This window comes from Lycium barbarum, chromosome 2 (assembly GCF_019175385.1).
Source record: "Lycium barbarum isolate Lr01 chromosome 2, ASM1917538v2, whole genome shotgun sequence".
Lineage (NCBI taxonomy): Eukaryota > Viridiplantae > Streptophyta > Magnoliopsida > Solanales > Solanaceae > Lycium > Lycium barbarum.
The window spans coordinates 120,716,958-120,731,154 of record NC_083338.1 but is presented as its reverse complement, the minus strand read 5'-3'; the positions used below and the strand labels follow the sequence as shown (position 1 = coordinate 120,731,154).

Sequence of the window (14,197 nt, the reverse complement as noted above, 5' to 3'; positions counted from 1 at the left end):
TTTCTGTTAATTTGCTAGCAAGATATAGCTCTTCTCCTACACGAAGACATTGGAACGGAGTTAAGCATATATTGCGATATCTGAAGGGAACTAGCGATATGGGTCTGTTTTATACTAACAAAGGTAGTACAGATCTTGTTGGTTATGCAGATGCAGGTTATTTATCTGATCCACATAAAGCTCGATCTCAAACAGGCTATCTGTTTACATGCGGAGGTACTGCTATATCATAGCGATCCACAAAGCAGTCCATTGTTGCTACTTCTTCGAATCATGCTGAGATACTAGCTATTCATGAAGCAAGTAGAGAATGTGTGTGGTTGAGATCAGTGATACATTTCATCAGAGAAAGATGTGGCTTGAAGTGTGATACAAAATTACCCATAGTATTATATGAAGATAATGCTGCATACATAGCTTAATTAAAAGGAGGATTTATAAAAGGAGATAGAACGAAGCACATTTCACCAAAGTTATTTTTCACACGTAATCTCCAGAAGAAAGGTAATATTGATGTGCAACAAATTCTTTCAAGTGACAATCCTGCAGATTTGTTCACCAAATCTTTGCCAACTTCAACTCTTGAGAAGATGATATTCAAGATTGGAATGCGAAGGCTCCGACATCTGAATATTGGTCTTCATCAGGGGAGTGAAATACGCGTTGTACTCTTTTTTCCTTAACCAAGTTTTGTCCCATTGGGTTTTCTTGGTAAGGTTTTTAATGAGGCAGCTCTCAAAGCGTATTACTAAATATGTGTACTCTTTTTCCTTCATTGAGGCTTTTTCCCACAGGGTTTTTCCTAATAAGGTTTTTAACGATACACATCATCTATGGACATCCAAGGGGGAGTGTTATGAAATATAGAATGGATGTCCACTACACAAATATAATGCCTCTTCCATTATCTTCCACCATATTAATGGTTCTTCCATTATCTTCCACCATATTAATAGTTCTTCCATTATCTCATATATTGAATGCATATGTAGCACTATAAATAGAGGCATAAGTTTTCATATGTAATGTACTTGGAACTCATTTTGGAAGAATAATAAAATTTCTCCTCTTTGTCACTCTATGTTTATAATTTTCATCCTTTAATATTATTACTCTTTTAGCTTCATTTTATAACCAGCTTTGCATTATTGAGTTTGTAATAGACAAGACGTAATGGTTTCAAAAACAAAGTCAATTCCTTCTTTGTATTTTAATAAATCTTGAATCATACCACATTAAGACAAAATAAAATGCTTTTTACTGAAAACACCTTATGTTGAGAATATACGTATAAAGTTGAATTTTTAGGTCTTTATTTTTTATTTTTTATTTTTTTGGTCCGAAAACTTTCAATTCGTTGCTCGATGTTTGGCTAATATGGTGAGTGCCAGTGGTGTTAACCAATTTCATCAAAAAAGAAAAGAACAAAAATTGTTGCACTCTCACTTGGTTGTCCATATCACGTTTATCAATCTAGATAAATTGTTCCCTTAATTTAATTTACTATAGAATTCTAGACAACACAATGTTGAAAATAAATTTATCAAGCATTCTTTTTCCTGTCACACTGTAAAAGGCACCTCTTGGAAATTGACATGTTCACTAATGCTAACCAGATATGATCAAAATCAATCCCGTCAAATAAATAGCAAAAAGATAAAATCTAAACTCGCAAAAATATTAAATGTAATTAAAATCCTTCTTCCCAAACTATTACATGCACCCTTCCTCATTTTTCAATATACTTGAGCTTAAGTATTAACCATTAACATTTAACCATCAAGACATGTAAATCCCCAAGGTTACAAGCTTTGCGTATTCAAATATTGAAGATCACCACAAATTTGGTGAGAAGACGGCGGCCAACAGAAAGCAAAGAAAGGACAATATAAAGCAAAAAAAATCACTCAAGTATTTTCATAAGTGTATAAATTGAGAACGATACAAAAAGAAAAACAATAAGAAAAGAGAATCTTGCACTTGCTTTAACATGGATAGACTCCTACTATTGCAACTAGATGCACAAGAGAATGTAAACAAAATTCATGAGCTTAAGCTCCTCAATCATACTAGAATTTCATTTCACTTGCCCCGGTTTCCCTTGTTGCCGCCTGCTGAAGCCTTTCCTGCGCCTTTTCCTTTTTGGTTGCCCTTTCCCTTTCCCTTGCCCTTTCCCTTGCTCTGCTGCTTTTTCTTTTTCATTCCATGCTTTCTTGCATCTGCTTTCATTCTTGGATCGACAAGGACTTTTCCCTGACCAACCTTAACTTGAACGCCCTTCTTTGCCACTACATATTCCCTTTCCGGTTTTTTTGTTGTTGCCGCCTTCCTGTATAGCTGTTCAATCATTTTTCTCTTTGAACCTTCAGAGATTTCCGTTTGGTCTGATATTGAGTTAGCTTTCTTCTTGAACTTCTCTAGCTTTCTATGTGCTGCTCGTTTCTTACGAGCTTTGGCTTCTGCTACCTTCTTTGCAGGCCGAGCATCAATTGCTTTAAATTGAGCTCTCATTGCAGTAATCTCCTCTTTTGTCACGGGTTTCACTGGCTGGTAATTTTTCTTTTCCTCGTCAATGAACCACTTCGGCAAGCCCTCATCGTGAAACATATATCTGTTGTAAGCATCATCAATCATTTCTTCCCTAGGCCTTTTCCTCAGCATCAACTTTGCTGTCGCCAATATTTCAGCCTTAGTGTCAATATCGTCATCTGATGACGAGTCACTTGAATCAGTATCAGGAGCAGGAACAATCTCAAAATCTTCATCAGCTGTCTTAGAAGCTGAGACCTGTAAACCACCGTTCGTTTTCCTCGTCAGGTCCTTAGTTTCTTCCTGCTGTTTATCATTTGTTTCCTTAAATTTTTGGGTCTTGTTCGCCCATCCATCTATTTGCATTTCATCCTCACTGTCATACTTAGCCAAGACATCTTGCTCTTCTGCTTCAACAAAAACATCTTGAGTAAACCACTTTTTCACAATCTCTTCCTGATCTGGTGCATCCTCAAGGGGCACAACAAGAGGGTTGACTTCATTATCTTCCTTGTCACTCTCGGAGTCTGGAGCAGAATGAGTCATCATGGTATCATCATTGTCATCCTGGAAAAGAAAGAGCAACACTACCATTAATGCAATTTAAGACAGAAAAGAAGATAAACTTCTGAGAAACTTCAAGGCATGTGAATAAACAAACCACTTTGTACAGATTTTTTAAGATGATTTATGAAAAGCACTCGGAAAGTTTAGGATAATGATCAAATTCGATTCAATCCTACTTTGTAATCTAGTTTAAGGTCGATCAGGATTTAGTTTAATCAATTTGGATTCGACTTTTGTTTTAGTAAAAACGGGATCTTAACTAGGATTTAGTACAACAATATACCTCAGTGTAATCCCACAAGTGGGGTTGGTTGAGGATAGGATGTACGAAGACCTTACCCCTACCTTTATGGGTTAGAGAGGCTGTTTCCGAATACCCTCGGCTCAAAACAAAAGTAACTGGATGCAGGATTATAAGAAAACAAGACATTTAAGTAGGATTTAGTAAATTGTAATTTACCAATGTCGGTTAATTTTTTATTTGAAATTTGCAAGCCACTATATTTTTGCATGTTACATTATAACAAATTGTTGTAATATAAAAATATAAATGTAAATCATAATAAATAAATATCAAGTATGTAGGAAGGAGATTACGTTGTGCTTAGTATTTCCTGGGCAAACACAATCCAGATTTGGAATCTTTTACAGATCAATTTTGATCCAGAAAAACAGGATTTGAATCTTTGCCAAACTAAAAGAAAGCTCGAACAAATTAGGTCCCACTAAATCCAGCATAGCATCATCAAAGAAGTACTAAAAGAATGACCATAATAGAATTTCTATACAGGTGTTTGTTGAAGGAAACAACAAACTCAGTCCCATAACAAAAGGAAACAGGAAAAGAACTAAGAAGAGGATGTGCAGATAAGAATTTTGTAGTGCAACTTAAACCTCACTCACCAGTTGACTATCCTTCGGGTACGCTTGTTTGGATCGCTTTCTCTGTTTTGATTTACCTTCCACTTTACCCAAATACCGTTCATAAGCGTCATCAAATAATGCCTCTACATTTGCGTCATGTCTGAAAATGAAGGGAGACAAAGAACTTGAAGCTTTAAAGGAATATAGGCAACAATCAATTTTAGAAGCAGAAGGCAGAAAGCAGGCCATAATACCTTCTGCGTTCGTCTTCAGAGTCCAGATCACTGGATGAATGCTCCTCAGCTTCCTCGTCACTTCCATCATTTTCATCACTTCCCTCAGTAGTTTCTTTGTCGTATTCACTGTTATCTACAGCTACGAGATCTTTCTTGCCCTGAAATATTTTCCAAATGCATGCGAAGCATACTATTAACAAATGTGTAGCGGTTTCCCCACATAGCAGTAAAAATGAATTAAATTGGGTGAAAAGAAACACTATCATGATTAGTGGTGAAACAAATCCGCATACCACGTATCTAACAATGGAAAGGACTAAAAAATAGCATGTCAACCCTTTCATCCCATTAGAAAGCATCACCATTTTACTGATTATTCTCAGTTGGGTTCAAAAGAAAGATAAAGAAAGAAGACGGGAAAAAGGAAAAGATAACCATAGACTATTGCTAAGTAAAATGCTTTAAAAAGTGGTCCCATTTTGGGAAGACAATAAAGATATCGCTCTTACCTTGCATTTTTTTCAAATTTGATGTTTCGACCTTATTCAAAACACGTGTCTCCCTTTTTTTCTTATTATATCATATAATAACCCCCATCTAAATAAAGATATCCCTTTGACCCTTTTCACCAGCGTGTTCTGCAAGTTAAAGTGACCCCAGAGAACAACCCAGTTGATCACTCCCATATGCTTTCAGAAAGTAGTTTAGCTGTCAAGACTCATTAGGTCGAATTTTTCTTATCAGGAAACACTTCTCTAACGCATCATCCAACTCTACTCCCACAAATTTCATAACACAAACTTAAAGCAAATTTATAAATAAAAGAAACCTAACAAAAATATAGATAAGAAGTAGATTATATCAAATAGCAACTATTTCAGTTTTTAGCTACAATATCATGTTGAAATCTAGATGTAGATTTTCTTAAACACACAAGACCCCATCCAGTTACGAGGAAGAACAGAGCTTTCAACCAGATCAACTTTAAGGAAAACCAATTTCTCTATAAAAGCAGCATCCAGTCCACTGGTGCAAATGATATAACAAGGAAACTGAAGTGTGAAAATACCTTGATGGAAGATAGAGAGAACAAATCCTGATCACCATAACCATCCTCTGTCGCATCTACTTGTATCCCAAGTGCCTTGCGTGCTTTCTCCTGCAATCAGAAGAATTAAGGGAAAACAATCAGCAAAATAGATCCCATGAGACTGCTTCATGATTTTAGAAAAGAAACAGAAGCTGATAGGGAGTACATATCAATTCAAGCAACCGCTCCCAAAATTTTGGTCTAGTGGCAAGAACCTTAATTGCTCGGACTCTGGTGCGGGTTTCCAATACAGGTACGGATCCGATTGTCGGATTCGGCAACATCTAAATTTTAAGATTCGGGGGTGTGGATCCAGGTATGGACACGGGTGCAGGGATTCAGCTACGAAAATTCAAAATTATAAATATAGAGCTATAAAGAACACGGCCCCTTGAACTCTTGGTTTCTCTTTGTTTGGCTTGAAACATGAAGCAACGAATATGAGACAACAGGACTATAATATTGAAGGTATGCAATTTCCCATGTCTTACATCTGTTTTATCCTTCACTTTGAGGAATCAAAAGCTCAATTTTCCCCCCAAATTTGTTCATGGACTCTGGTCAAAGTATCCGAAGATGGTTGACCGTATCTGAGACGTATCCCGCACCCGTCCCGTGTCGAGACGGGTGTGGCATCAAAAATGAAGAGTCTGCAAAGTTAGGTAAGAACACAAGTGATGTGTGAATTGAGTGCACGTCACAGTTTCGAATCTTAACACAGAGAAAGCCTGCTGTTAAAGTGGAGAAGGGTAAAGGGCCGGCTGTTAAAGTGGAGAAGGGTAAAGGGCCGGACCCATTATCCACGAAGTTTCAAACCGAGAGCCACTGGACTCTGGGATTTCTCGGTTATCAAAAAAATAAAGAAACCCCTAGAATATTCAAGACTTCAACCAAGTAATAATTAGTAGCAAGTTTTCTTTTTCCAGACAGCCAAAAGCCCAGAATTTCACAAGTTGGGATACTTGTTCGTCCATTAATTTTCTGAGCTCAAGAGAAAAGATCACCACATGATGTCTTATGGCACACATACTTAACTATGTATAAACAACAGCAAACCAAAACAGAAATTGAAAGAGACTTGGTGAAGCATAAACCTTGGCTCGTCTTTTTGCTTGAAGTTTCTTCTCTTTTTTCTGTTTTTTCTCCAAAATATTGGTTTTCTCCTCTATTTCGTTGAGAACTCTTTCATCTTCATCGTCATCTTCATCGTCATCTTCTTTGCTCTCACTTTCAACAACTGTTGTTGGGGTCTTAATTTTTTCAGGAGATAAAGCTTTTCTCATCTGCATACGCCACCTAGCAAAACCAGGTTTGCATTAAAAAAACTCACAAGAGGAACATAAACATAGGAATAAGAATAGAGAATAATGTAATTAAATTCAATCAAGAACTCTGAGCATCTCTATACAGGAAGGTGCTAAGAAGGTTTCTGTTTCGTACTTTAAGAGATACTTGAAGTCTTGCTTTGCAAGAACACGCAAATCATCACATAGAGCTTTAACCTGACACAAAAATCGAAGGGTAAGGTGATGATAGCAAACAACTACAGCATCTAGCAACAACAGGCTACAATAGGTCACACGTAATATACCTCCTCTGTTGTAAGAGCATGATCTCTAATAGGCAAGCATGCGGGATCATCAAAGCTCATTGAAGTAAATGAACCAAGGACATTAACAGGGTTATCGGACCAAACAAAATCTGTAACAGAGCAAACCTTCCTTAAGACTGTGGCTCCATCTTCATACCTGCAAGGTTCATTTTATACCGAAGTCATATAGATGTAAGTGTAAAAGGATAATTCATCCTGAAAATAGAATGAAGAAATCAATTAACTCAAATCTGCACCCAGATTTAGCTCTACGAATGACAAACCCATTAAACAAATCAAAAATAGCATCAATCATTTGAAAGTTGGCAATAAGTTATAAATTCAAATTTGTGTGCCTTGAGCCGAGAGTCTATTGGAAACACCTTCTCTACCTCCCGAGGTAGGGGTAAGGTCTGCGTACACTCTACCCTCCCCAGACCCCACTTGTGGGATTACACGGGGTTGGACCGGTTTGGCTATGAAATTTTTTCACTTTTTCCGGAAAATTATTTCACTTTATTTGGAAATCAGTGTTTGGCCATGCAAATTCCAAATACAACTTCGAAGTTGTATTTGGAAAACAACTAAAACCTTGTTTTCACTTTCAATACATTCAAAAAACTAAATATTCTTTGCAAAAACTATAAGCAAACACAACTCCATTTCCAACTTCAACTTGAACTCCAAACTTCCAAATAAAGTGAAAAATATTTGGTTTTCATGGCCAAACGCCTACTAAAAACGATAACCAAGAGGTTTCACGTGTTGCCCCAACACTTATAGGTTCCAAAACGGATTAGTAGAAGTTGAGGATGGAAATTTCTAGTAAGGCAGTCTAAGCATGAAGTTCATTATCAACTCAGTCCAGAATTCTTATTCAATATATGCAAAGAAAGAGATCTGGAGAGTGAAATCTTCAGCATCAGATCAATAAACAAACATCCGTTTCTATTATTGGTAGAATTGATAATCTAGAGTCCCCACCCCCACCCCCCCAATCCTCCACACACCAAACTCTCTCTCTCTCACACACACATGCACACACTCTCTCTTCTCCCCTCCATCATTTGACAATTTTACACTCTTTTCAGTGCTCAAATTACTTAGTAACCTCCCAATCTAGCATCATGCCCATTGTCAGATGTTTGCTTTTCACTTGGCTAAAACTCCATCAACAAAAAACTCACAAGAACTCATATACCCACGTGAGGAAACCGAATGAAAAGGGTAAAGATAACTTATTTTTCAATATATGCTTGTCCCCTTATATGCATATATAAATATACAAATAAATGATCACCTATCCTCGTGATTTGGCCGACGGAGACGGTTTCAGCTTCTTCTCGTAATTTAAGCTCGTATGAGAAGCAGATCAAACATCCCCCTAAGATACTACATCTAGTGAATTGTTTACTCTATCAAAAAAGATGAACAGGTAATCTGTTTCATTTCATCATTTCTACTACAAGCACAGAATCTGGGAAGTGTTAAAGCAGACTGGTTCAATTTACGAAGTTCGGTGTCCCAAAAATATATGCACAAATAACATGTTTTTGTCATTTGATTATAGTCAGTGGAATGTCATGTTCTTTCTCATGAACTAGGAAAGATTACTCAAATGCATAAATCCACTACAAATTAGGATATACCCGTCACGATGTCTCTTCTGCTTCGTCGCCCCCAGTACATCAATCACCTGATTAAGTACACACAAGAAGCTCAATTAGATTATAGGAGTCTCTATATGAGAAGGAAAAGGAAAGTGTGTGCACGTAGCCTGCTAATGAGAGAAAAGGGGGACCATCATTCAAAAGTTCTTCCAGTACCTTGGGGGGTTCTTGACCTCCTTGAAAGAGGTGCTTTACATCAAGAAGTCGTGGATCGATCTTTGAAGGAGCTTTATATTTAAAACCTATAATATAAATTTCTGCAGATGCTGAACGACTAGCCAGAGGTTTGTCCACCTCAACTTTCTCAAAAAGCTGTAGATAAAACTCAAAGTGAGGGATCATTTGATCCTTGTATACTTGAAAAGGAAAATGGGTATAGATGTGAAAAGTTACCTGTCTTAGACAGTAAAGAACTGCATTATAATCTTGAGATCTGAAAATCTAAAAGAGGAGAGCACATCAGTCTACTGGACTATGCTTGTATGAGCATGAGAAAAAGCATTTTCATCACAATTGCGCTCGAATTCACAAATACAAATATTGATCATCGCCTCCCAGCAAGAAAAAAGGGGGTAAAAGAACTCATGCACATGAACCTAAAATGCTATTTGAGCTTGCTTTGAAATGTAAATACCAATAGATCCGATACCAGAGCCTCATTCAACATTGTTAAAGGAGGCCATTCATTCTGGGCAACTACATGCGCATACCAAGAGTATTGTTAACATATGAAGCAGGAAGTATGGCACAATAAATAACCAGTCATGGAAGATAGTAAAAGCAAGGAGAAGACCCTGACTCCCTTTGGCCTTAAGAGCAGCACTCAACCATTCAAAAACATGTTCCCTGACGAAAACAACGAAAAAAACTACATATCAAGAAAAAGGCCACTAAAAGAACATACTGTATTCAACAGCAAAATTTTGGAAAATTGACGGCTTCTCAACCCTCTACAATCGACAGTGCTAGTGTATCAGCAATATTTCCTCAGTAGCATTTAGATAGTCGGTAGCGATGTAAGAGATGTGGTGCTCTTTCCTTTGGAAAAGCTACAGCAGAAACACTCAAAGACTAGAAAATAGAATGGAAGGACGTAGCTGCCAGGCACGGTACACCATATGAAGGAAATAGAATAAATTAATCATCAACTTCATCGAAATGAAATTTTCAAATTTTTCTTGAATCTGTTCAAGCCAAATGGTTGTGTTAAAGACAGTTAGAATTCCAATAATACAGATTAAGATTTATCCAAACTCAAAATGACAAGTCATCTACTACTAGAGCTATCTAGTATTACTCCACATGAGTCATATACGCACAAATCACAAATAAAACCTAACAAGACAAGCAACCAATTACCAACCAATTACATAGGAACACCAGATATCCATTAACTAATTAAAGAATTCATCAACGCAGATTCAGAATCTGATAGAAGAAATTGCACGGTTTTCCCTTCCAATGGGCTGGTCTTTAATTTTTGCCCTTCAAAATCGAACTTATGCCTAGCAGCGCATTAAGGGCGCAGGGCATAACTTGTGTGATATTATGATGCGAAAATATAAACCTATGCCCTGCGAAAAGGTTCTTTGCTTTGAGAGGCAAAAATTAAAGACCTGCACAAAATAGGGACAAAAGTGCAAATGACCCATCTGATATAGCAAAATCCCCGAGCTCATAGTCGTAGGTAAAGGGTCTTTCCCATTTTGTCAAGATTCAAACAGTTTTTAAAGCAATATTCATAATAACTTCAACAAGCAAGCATTTCGATACATAACTAGAAAATTCTCACAACAAAAAGATTCAAAAAAAAATTTTCCACTCTGTCAAGATTAGGGTAGTTTTTAACATAGGTGAATCAATATTCATATCAACTTCCACAACCTAACCTTTAAATACACAACTAAAAATTTCCCACAAACAAAAAAATTCAATCTTTATCCTTTTACCTTAGTAACAAAAGTCCCTTTAGGAGCCAACAATTCAGTAGTAAGCTTAACAGAATCTTATACTTAGAGGTAAAGGGTCTTTTCCATTTATCAAGATTTGAGCAGTTTTTAACATAAGTGAAGGAATACTCATAACAACATCAACAAACCAACATTTAGATACACAACAAGATTCAATTTTTATCCTTGTACCTTAGTAACAACAGATACATGTTTTACAGCAACTTGCATCAGAATCTTGCAACATAAAGATTCAACTTTTATTAAGTTGGAGGTAAAGGGTCTTTTCCAATGTCAAGATTTGGGCAGTTTTTAACATAGGTGAAGCAATAATCATAATAACCTCAACAAACCAACATGTAAATACACAAAAAGATTCAATTTTTATCCTCATACCTTAGTAATAAAAGTCCCTTTAGGAGCCAACAACTCAGTAGCAAGTTTAACAGAATCAATAACAAGAGAATTCTGACTAGTAGCTTCTTTAGCCCAAGCACCACCAACATTAGGTGAACCATCATGAAGCACTAAATCAAAAGCTCTACACCCATTTTCAGCCATAAGTTTCTTAATAGTAGACCTACATTTAGGTGTAGTAATATCTTCTTGAACAGATATAGCACCTCTAATAGGTCTAATTGGGTCTAAATCTACACCAATAACAAGACTACCAACAGGCACATGTTTAACAGCAACTTGCATCCAACCACCAGGTGCTGCACAAAGATCAAGAACTGATTGTGATGAATGTAGGAAACTGTATTTTGTATCAAGTTGGATTAGTTTCCATGCTGCTCTAGAACGGTAACCTTGTTCTTTTGCAAGATGATAATATTTGTCTAAACGATGTTTTCCTTTCACTTTTCCCATTGTTTTTTCTGTGTATTTGGGATTTGGGAGGTTTAAGAGAGTTTGCTAGGGTTTTGGGCACTGAGAATATATATGGTGAAGTAAGATTCTCTCACGTGATCCTCACGTGAATAACCTAAAAGGTTAATTGGGTAAAAAAAGTTGCAAACACGTGCAAGAGGATATTTCTGAACTACTCAATGAGCTAGTTTGGTCTGATTGATAGAGAAAAATAATCCTGGCATAAAAATTAGTACCGTCTTATTCCATGTTTGATTAAAAAAATTCGGGATAACTAATTCCGGGATTAGAGTGTTTTTTATCCTACCTTGAGGGTGGAATAACTAATCCCGGGATAAGTTGTTTCCAACCAAACGAGCCCTAGATGTATACTAGCAAACTATGCTCGTGCGATACACGGATCCTAACATGATTAATTTGATTAATCAATTTAGTTAGTCTTTATGGTTTATATATTTTGTAAAGGATACTGCGATTTTCCTCAGTGAGTCTCCATAATTTTTTCTTTTCCTCTTATTTTACCCCTTAACTTCTCAATTGTTGTTAAAATTTATCTTATTTTGGTTATGTTCGCCTTTTTTTATATTTAGTAAGTTGGCAATTCAAATATCCTACATGTCAAATTTATAATCACAAGATTCAAAGGATATTTTATTATATTATACACATTTTTAATTTAGAACCACAAGATTCAAAAGTCTATCTTTATTTCTTAAACTCTATATCTAGTCAAGCGTAGACACTTAAATTGAGACTGGGGAGTATATGCCAAATGAAGTAAATGAAAGAATAATTGAGATACTGCGGACACGTGGGGACTTAAAAAGTAAACACACAAGAGGTAGAATTAATGTTAAACTTCTGAAATATACACATGTTAGTCCCAGCTTAGAGTAAAATTTTAGTTGCTTTTTATACAACTTATTGTTGATGTGTTCGTCCACCTTGGGCGTTTGTTGTTAAATAAAAAAAAATTGTCTTATTTTGGTTATGTCCGCCTCTTTTTATATTTAGTAAGTTGATAATTCAAATACCCTACATGTTAAGTTTATAATCACAAGATTCAAATGATATTTTATTATATTATACACATTTTTAATTTAGAACTATAAGATTTGAAATTATATCTCTATTTCTTAAACTTCGTGTCTAGTCAAACGTAAACACTTAAATTGAGACAGAGGGAGTATATGTCAAATGAAGTAAACGAAAGGACAATTAAGACACTGCAGACCTTGGGGACTTTAAAAGTAAATAAACAAGAGGTAGAATTAATGTTCAATTTATGAAATGTACACATGTTAGTCCTTGCTTAGAGTACAATTTCAGTTAATTTTTGTACAACTTATTGTTATTGTGTTCGTCCACCCTGAGCGTTTATATATAATATATAATAGAAATATAATAAAGAAAATAAAGAATAGAAAAATAGACATATATTTTTAGTAATGTGGTCAAGTATATGGGACGAAGGGAGTACTTCATTTATTAATTCTTAAAGAACGTGAACAGTCAAGTATAGTAATGTGACCAAGTAATATGAGGCGAAGGGAGTACTTCATTTATTAATTCTTAAAGAATGTGAAAAGTCAAGTAATGTGGCCAAGTAATATGGGACGGATGGAGTACTTCATTTATTAATTCTTAATGAACGTGAAAAGTCAAAAGTGAACAAGTAAAAGTGCATGGAGGAAATAAATATCCGTTGGAGAATTAAAATTGAAGTGCAGACATGTATACATGAGAAGAGAATAAATATTCAGCAAGAACGTGAAAATTCAAAAGTAAACAAGTAAAAATGCATGGAGTAAATAATATGTGTCAGAGAATTAAAATTGAAGTGCATACGTGTATACTTGAGAAGAGAATAAATATTAAGTATTATAACATATGTCCACGTGGAATTTATTAATTCTTAAAGAACGTGAAAAATCAAAAGTGAACAAGTAAAAATGCACGGAGGAAATTAATGTGTGTAAGAGAATTAAAATTGAACTGCATACGTCTATAAATAAGAAGAGAATAAATATTCAGCTCTTAGAGAACGTGAAAAGTCAAAAGTGAACAAGTAAAAGTGCACGGAGGAAATTAATGTGTGTAAGAGAATTAAAATTGAACTGCATACGTCTACACATGATATGAGAATAAATATTCAGCAAGAACGTGAAAAGTCAAAAGTGAACAAGTAAAAGTGCACGGAGAAAATAAAAGTGTCGGAGAATTAAAATTGAAGTGCATACGCCTATACATGAAAAGGGAATAAATATTAAGTAGTATGACATATGTCCATGTGGGACAAAAAAATAGTTAGTTAAAGTGTACAAGTTATATAACTCTTGCTACAAGCATTCATTGCGTGTACAATTTATAAAGTTTTTGATACAAGCAGTCAATGTTGTGTTGGTCCCTCTTCCAGACTTATATATAATGGAAATATGTGCGTTACTATATATATGCTCCAGTTATACAACGACTTTCTTGAATACGGAACCTAAATGACCCAATAACCAAATGAAATAAAATACCTAAAAAACATGTTACCAAACTACCCTTAACGTAGCAAATTGCTGCATTAAAAGAGTTAGTCGTACGTCATGGTTAACTCCTTTAACGTAACAATTTGCTACGTTATATAATAACGCTACAAATTGTAGCGTTATATAACCGACAATAAAACCCATCGGGTTCTACCACTGGACCCCACTTCACCAATTAAATAACCCAAAACCTTCAATAAAGGTTGAAAAGCTAGGGTCCCACCCCGAAAAAACATCGTTTTCGATTCAAATTTCTTTCGAAAAGTAAAGATTCTTGTTATATTTAAGTGAAGA

The 14,197-nt window shown here is 35.6% G+C and overlaps 1 protein-coding gene across 1 annotated transcript; it reads right to left on the bottom strand.

The window, feature by feature from the left end:
• Positions 1-1,889: 1,889 nt before the first annotated feature.
• On the bottom strand, positions 1,890-11,412 carry LOC132626953 (uncharacterized). Its single transcript, XM_060341994.1, has 11 exons — positions 10,893-11,412; positions 8,941-8,988; positions 8,704-8,859; positions 8,527-8,573; positions 6,878-7,034; positions 6,727-6,788; positions 6,381-6,582; positions 5,266-5,355; positions 4,215-4,354; positions 4,000-4,120; positions 1,890-3,096 (listed from the first exon to the last, which is right to left on the bottom strand). Exons 1-11 carry the CDS (start codon positions 11,364-11,366, stop codon positions 2,083-2,085), a joined length of 2,511 nt encoding a protein of 836 aa, XP_060197977.1. The 5' UTR covers positions 11,367-11,412; the 3' UTR covers positions 1,890-2,082.
• Positions 11,413-14,197: the final 2,785 nt, after the last annotated feature.

Coding starts and splice junctions, on each gene's coding strand:
- LOC132626953 (XM_060341994.1), bottom strand. CDS start 11,366: ATGGGAAAAGTGAAAGGAAAACATCGTTTAGACAAATATTATCATCTT. Junction 8,574..8,703: donor GAGGTCAAGAACCCCCCAAG/GTACTGGAAGAA, acceptor GTACTTAATCAG/GTGATTGATGTACTGGGGGC. Junction 4,121..4,214: donor TCTGAAGACGAACGCAGAAG/GTATTATGGCCT, acceptor CTTCATTTTCAG/ACATGACGCAAATGTAGAGG.